This window comes from Eurypyga helias, unplaced genomic scaffold, assembly GCF_000690775.1.
Source record: "Eurypyga helias isolate BGI_N326 unplaced genomic scaffold, ASM69077v1 scaffold6362, whole genome shotgun sequence".
Taxonomy (NCBI): domain Eukaryota; kingdom Metazoa; phylum Chordata; class Aves; order Eurypygiformes; family Eurypygidae; genus Eurypyga; species Eurypyga helias.
This window is the reverse complement of record NW_010236525.1, coordinates 155,104-162,312: the sequence shown is the minus strand read 5'-3', so window position 1 is coordinate 162,312 and position 7,209 is coordinate 155,104. Positions and strand designations below refer to the sequence as shown.

Here is a 7,209-nt window from a genome sequence, read left to right as displayed (position 1 = left end):
GCTGAACGTGCTAATAAATGCTGTATGTTTCAGTGATCTTGGTCAGTATAGAATCTGGCTATTTATTGACAGGCAAACAGGAACAGTTGATGAAGTTTCTGGATTAGATTCTGCTTTCAGCAACTTATCAGTTTAAGATAACTCTCTTGCACTCTATGTAACCACCGCTCAACTGAGAGGTCAGTAAGTACCATTGAACAGAGGGTAGAATTTCATGCCTTGTATTCAGGAATAAAATTAAATTTTCTAGACATAGAAAGAAGATATCAATTAAGTTTTCCCTTTGTTATAGCAATTCTTGGAGCCATCTGAGAAGGATGGTGCAAAGCAACTGATTATAGTTACCTGAAGCTGGCCCAATGGCAGCTGCTGCATTTTTATGGTGTAGCTTTATGGTTTGCTAAATGACATTGGCTGGTAGCAATCCACATGGTGTAATCTTTGATCAGAGAGATAGTTCCCAAATAAGAAAGGTGCTTTGTCTAGCACTTGAGAAAATCCATCTTGATTTGGACAAGTTTTAAGCTAGCAAAGTTGCTACTTTACAGGAAAGCTGCCAGTTCATTTCTTTTCTTTTCAATGTCCCAGAAACTGTTTGCAGTCCAGTGAGTTGCATCCAGCAGGACATCTCAGCCACCAGTATGTTCCCTGCACTGGCTACATTTCAGTACCACGGGTCAGTGTACAATCCCAGCATGGAGAGTTCTTGCTGAAGCCCTTTTATAAGTGCCTGGCTTGCGCTTGGTGAGAGAGAAGGTTTTGCGAGTTGCCTATCAGGCAATCCATTTTTTGTTAGATGAAGTGATTGTAAGCACACCTCTTTTATGTGTAAAGAAGTTATAGTCCAATGTTTGTTCACAATAAGTAATGTCAAAAGTACACAGTACGCAGTAGTCACTTGAGATGATTGTTTATGTGGATTGCTACAGGAAAAAAAGTCCGCATTTAAAAAAAAAAAAAGAGCACTCCTTCAATGCATCAGCTGAGCTATTTCTTGACAGCACAGGGAAGTGCTACTGCTATCATGTAGAGTGCTATGCTGTGCTCCTCTGGCACGCTTACCACAGAGCTTGGTTCCAGGATGAGGAGGTCTATTCTCTTAAAGCTTCCTCATGTAGACTATACAGAGAGGCAGGCTCCTCCAGAGGGCAATACAGGACAAGAGGGTGGACGATGATGCATTTGGCTTTTGGGTGTGCTTGCTTTCTCTGCTGATTATATTCAGTGTCTGAGAAGACAAGTCTCTTCCTTTAACTGTGTAAGTTAGGTCCGTATAATTTAGGCATATAAGCTAATCCATAGTTGATGTGGTCACTTGTGCTCAAGAAAGATAACAGAGACTGAAGCCAGAGAAGACAAAACCCGGTGAGGTGATAACAGGAAGAGAAAGTCATGTAAAACACATGACAGGGTGAATAGCAAAAGGACAGAAGAAGTTAAACTGAGTATTGTGGCAGATACAATATGATGCTCATATGCTAAATATTACAAACTGCCTGTGCTTGCTTATAAATTAGGAATTAGAAGAAGTTTCTTAACCACTAGGCTGAGGTTCTGGGCCGAATGTGCATTTGGAATAGTAGTTGACAAAATGTCTGAATACTTTGTAGATGGCTCCCATTATGTTCATATGGACTGCATGTCATTGCATGAATCACTTAAGGACTTTTGAGTCCTCTGATCCAATGTGATAAAAGAATCCTGTGGTTTCATGTGCCCAGAGCTATACAATTTGGATTATGCAATTGGTAGTAAATGAAAGACACCACATTTTGTTAATATGTATAATTTCATTGTTCATGTTCCTGAAAAGAGTAAATGATTCAAGAATAAAAGGCACAGAAATTCTATTCTACTTAGTGAGAGATTTTCTCAGCAAATCAGGTATTTCTCATTAGCTTTAAGGGGCAGTAGTCCAGGTGAATGTCTCAGTGTATTAGTGAAAGTACAGATTCCACCAAAGTACATCCATGAGTTTATAGCTCCTCGCTCCCTCAGTCTGTAAAATAAGTAAACAAATGTGTGGTTCTAGTCAGGGAATTAAAAAAGATTAATGACAATTTTCTTCCTTCATTTTAAGTCGAGTCTGAACTTCTGAAGCAGATGAGCAAAATAGCCTGCCATAAAAGATAATTTCATTTGCCAAAATGAAACTACCTTCTAGTATTAATACTGTAATGAAATGGTTTGAAATATGAAATAAGAATCTTAAGGGAAAAGATGCCCACTGTTCCCATGTTCAGTGGTTACTTCTATAAACAATTACATCCATGTAAAGAGCTTTATAATTTTATTTTCATCATTGTCAGGCTGAGCTGTGTAGCTGTCATACTTTGCAGTCTTCCCTCCAGTGACAACCACATTGACAACATGTTATACTCCACATTGATTTTACAGTTAAGGAGCTGATTGTGATATATAGGGATTTTAAGAATTCAGCTGAGAGGCTGACTTTTGCCTTTTATCATTCCATTAAAATTTTATAACCATCTTTTTCATGTCATTTCATCCATGAATTCTTACTTTAGAAAGTGATAGCTACTGCTGTGAGCATAACTTTTCTCATGTTCAGAGCTTTTTATTGTATTAGCAAACTATCCCAATTATAGTTAATACTCATGTTTTACATAATTGTGGTGACCCTTTCAACCAAGCAGTATCGTGCTAGTTGATTTGTATATAGAATTAGATGATTCTGCTTGCCATTTAAAAAGAAGCTACACCGAATGAGTGTTGGGGACCAGGATTTAATGCTTTCCCATCCAGTGGGGCCAATTAAGCATTTCTCAAACGTCTTGTTTGAACTCAGAGAGCCTTAAAAGTCTCTCTTTTAAAAGGGCAGTAGGGAATGTGTGGGTAGGTATGCTAGCTACCAAAATATGCTTTTTTGAGGGGAGGGGGAGGGACTAGAGGGACCCAAAGTTTAAGTCTGACAGCTCCTCCCATACATTACAGATTGTCCTTAAGGAATACCTCCAATCTCTGGGGGGGTTGAAACACAGTTTCAACTAATTACCATGAATGTTTCACCTGTAATGCCAGCAGCTTATTCAGTAGGAATAAAAAGGCTTATCCATTCCCTCACAACAAATTGCTTGATTGTTGTGAGGGTTGTTTTGTTTTTTTTTTTTTTTTTCTTGGTCTTTTTTTTTTTCCTCCTGCAGAAGCTCACAGTATGATAGCTTATTTATGAGTTATCATTACATAAAATGCTGTTTTGTAGATCAGTGATAAATATGGTACCTTTTAAATCCCTCCCCCCATTAAACTAAAAATTGCAGCAACTTGTTTTCAAGGTCTTCAATTCCAAAGCAAATTTTCCTCTTTCCCCTTCACCTCACCAAAATTTTTGCTTTATGGAATGTACATCTAACTCAGGTTTACTCCCCCACCTCTCCATGTTTCAGTGAAATCTAAATAATGGACCAAATTTGTTTCCAGCTTATGACCTAACTGATTTTACCCAAGAGTACATGCAAATAGAATTGGATTGTGTTTTACAACAGATCATCTTTTATACTTGTAAATTCAGAGATCTAAATTAATCCTAGAGTGCGCAAGCATTAAATATAGAACTCCATCCTTATTACCACTGTGAGAACAGGATTTGTGATATGGATGAGTTTTATGGAGTTGCTTTGTGATGCATCATATAATGAAAGAAAAAACACTGTTACTTTTTTGAATTTAAAAGAAAAAAAAAGAAAAGAACTTGCTATCCCAATTTTGCATCCCTGTTTCCACAGACATCAGTGGAATAATTCTGATTTACCCCTCTCTGTATGTCAGAGGAGAATCGTGACTTCTGACTACTTCAGATGTTATTCTAAAATACATAAGGAGCCACTTACTGTGATGGATTTGTTTGTTTTCTAGGGTTCCTTTTTTTCCTCCTCTCTCTTTCTCTTTTCACTTAAAAATTATTAGGAATTATTTAACTTCTGGTGAAGTAAATTATTCTTCCTATAGAGAAACTGTTCCCTGTGGGTTGGACAACTTACTGCTTCATTAGGAATTAAATAGTGATGTTTTTGACTACTGTGGAATTCAGCATATGCTGTGCTGTGTGTCCTGGAGTCTTAGCACACCCACAATCACTAATTAATTTTAAATTTTCAACTCTTAACATTTGAAACTTATCCTCCAAAAATCCCCAAACCTAAAGCTATTTTAAACAATTACTAAACCCAAGTATATCTTTTTGTAAGATTTCAATAAAATGTAATGTTCACAGAAAAATCTCATAAATGTCAAAACTGCTATGGGCAGAATAGTGGGGAATATAGTAGTTTCTTGATCTGCTGTAGCAATTTATAGATTTCAGGATGTGGTTTATAAGAATGCTAAATGTTCTGGAATTACAGCTGTTACTGATCAGTGATTGAGCCAGATTTGTGTTATTGCACCATGTTCTTGCTTGTACCTAGAGAGCAGTAAAGCCTCAATATAATAAAAAGCACCTGCATTTTAAATGAAATTTCAATTGAAAAACTTAACAGCCCTTCAAATTGCAGAATTTAACGCAGCCCAGTAAAGCTTAAATAACACTTTGCCTCCACAGGCTGAGGGTTTTGCATTCAAGGTGACTTGATTGTGTCGCATGGTGAAATTATTTACAATTAAGGAATTTCTCTGGAGGGCTGCAGAGTATTTGCTGTTCCACAACACCTATGCAGGCATATGGTCGGTCTTTTTCAGTATTCATGGAAGCTCCTGAACCTTTATGATAATTGAATCAGTTAGAGTGCTGAGTGGAGCAAGCATAAAACCTGTTAACCTAAAGGTCAGATCTGTGCATTGTTTATTTATCAGTAGGTGAAAGAGCTAAATCGGCAGCTTCTGTCACAGTCGCAGTAAAAAATCACCTATAATATTAACAGAGAGTAGATAAATTGCAAAAAATGGATTAGAATTATAAACAGAATGAAGTAAAATATTGAATATATAATGAGAGATGCAGTAGGGGCTTACTGAGCTGTAAAATATGCAGCTCTGTTATGCCGGTGCTGTTGGTTGCAATTAGTAGCTAGAGCTCTAGAAAAATAGCTAGAACTGCAGTCCTATATTGATACCTAGCTATACACTTTCTCCACATTCCAACAGCATTGGTAGGATGCTTTTGAGACGCAGGAGGAAAAAAGATGCAGAGAAGGAGGGAGAAAGGCTGAGAGGAGGGAAGGTCTGCTTACAGAGAAGCTTGCCTTTGAGAAGACAGCCGTATTCATCCCCTGAATAACTGGGCCTGCAGTTTCTGAAGAAATAGGCTGATTGGTAGATTAGAACTTCTTTTGTAATTTTCAGACTCATTAGATGAGGCTGCTTGCTAATGCAGACTTTTACAAGTCACAGAATATAATTTTACTTATTTTTTTCTTTCCTGTTACAGAACCTGGACCTTTAGATCCACCACTTCTGCTGAATGTTACCGCGAGGGCAGCAAGCGTCACCTGGCAGCATCCTTTAGAGCAAAATGGCATTATCACTCATTATAATATTTACCAAAATGGCAAACTGCATGCTACAGTGCCAGGAACTCTATCTAATTGCACAGTACGAGACTTGCACCCTTACACAGTCTATGTGTTTCAGGTAGAAGCATGCACATCTAAAGGATGCTCTCTTTCACCCGGGACCCCAGCAATACAGACTCTGCCAGATGCACCTGAGGATATTCCTGCTCCAGTGCTCTATTCTGATACTCCAACTTCTGTGGTCATATCCTGGCAACCACCTGCTCGCCCGAATGGTTTGGTGGAAAACCTTACGATAGAAAGGAGGGTGAAAGGAACAGAACAAGTATCAACCGTGGTGACGCTCCCCCTCAGTCGGTCCATGAGCTACATTGACCAGAGTCCTGCTCTGAGCCCATGGCAGAAATATGAATACAGAATGCTAATGGGAACTCTTCATGGTGGCACAAACAGCAGTGTGTGGTCAGAAGTTACCACTAGACCATCAAGACCTGCTGGTGTTCAGCCCCCTGATGCAGAAGCACTGGGACCACACTCAGTTAAGGTAGGAATAATTCTCGTTGCCTCATGGCTTTTACATGTTTTCTGTGTAGCAACTGTGTATTTAAGAGAGACATCTACTGGCTGAGCCAACAGATTTCGCTGCTGCAGGGGTAGTTGAATAATTAGTGTCTGTCCTTTGGCTCAAAAACATTAGATTCCTTTACATTTTTTTCCTTTACATCAGCCTCTGGCATTATACTCCCGTTCATTTTCCTCCTTACACACCTGATGTATTTTGAATATTAAACTTGAATGCTTACTTTTAAGTCCCTACTCAGATCAGAAAATGACCTACTATCTTCTCCAAAATTTCAAGACTTCATTAAAATGCTAAGAAGTAAAAAGATTTTTTATGTAATTAAAACTTGTATATAATTATCAGATTTTTTTAAAAAATAGCTAATGAAGAAAAAAATAGGATTGTGGTTCTAATTTATGAAAGAAGAGTCTTACAGGACTACCTAGGAAGTTTTCAATTATTCACATCATTCTGTTGGGAATGAACTCTAGAGGACAGGATAACTACCATTGTTTTGGCTTGCATACAAACTTCATTCAAGGGAAATTAGTGTAACCAAACAAGAGGGATTTTTGTAGCTTAGAAGCCTCTTTTGTGTAAATACACACATGCTTCCATGGATTCAGTCTTGTACTAATGCCAAAAGTATTGGTACAGTAGCTTGCTCACCAGAGCACAAAACAAAGGACATTTGCATAAGATTGAAGTTCATCTGTTAGATTTATTATTTTTGTTATACATTGTATTTTCAAAAGGTAAACAGAGTGATCTTACCAATGCAGACTAAATTGTTTTAGTGTATGAATTTAAGCAGTAAACCAGTGCTGATTTTTTTGCTTTGTTCATACATAATTTTAAGCTATGAAAAAAGCTATTCACCATTAGACACCAAAAAAAAAAAAAAAAAAAAAAAATAAATCCTGAGCTTTGAAAATCATGTTTTTATGTCTAAGGAATTGCATGTTTCCTCCATGTTAATAGCAAATGAGTTCAGTATGAATATAATGGTTACCGTAAGAATTAATAATGATCGACCTCTAGTAATTGTGATGAATTACCAGACTGCGTATTGAAGATTTGGGCAATCTACTTCCAGGATTCTGCCCTCTGTGCTTCTGTAGGCATATCTTAATATCCACCACAATTCATAGCAAAGCATTTTTAATGGATTTACCA

At 37.6% G+C, this 7,209-nt stretch overlaps 1 protein-coding gene across 1 annotated transcript in view; it reads left to right on the top strand.

Moving 5' to 3' along the window:
• Positions 1–7,209, top strand: part of LOC104506229 (usherin-like) — a 305,157-nt gene that overhangs the window by 172,023 nt on the left and 125,925 nt on the right. The window contains 1 exon segment of the mRNA XM_010147113.1: positions 5,387–6,015. Within this exon segment, the coding sequence (XP_010145415.1) occupies positions 5,387–6,015 (629 nt within the window).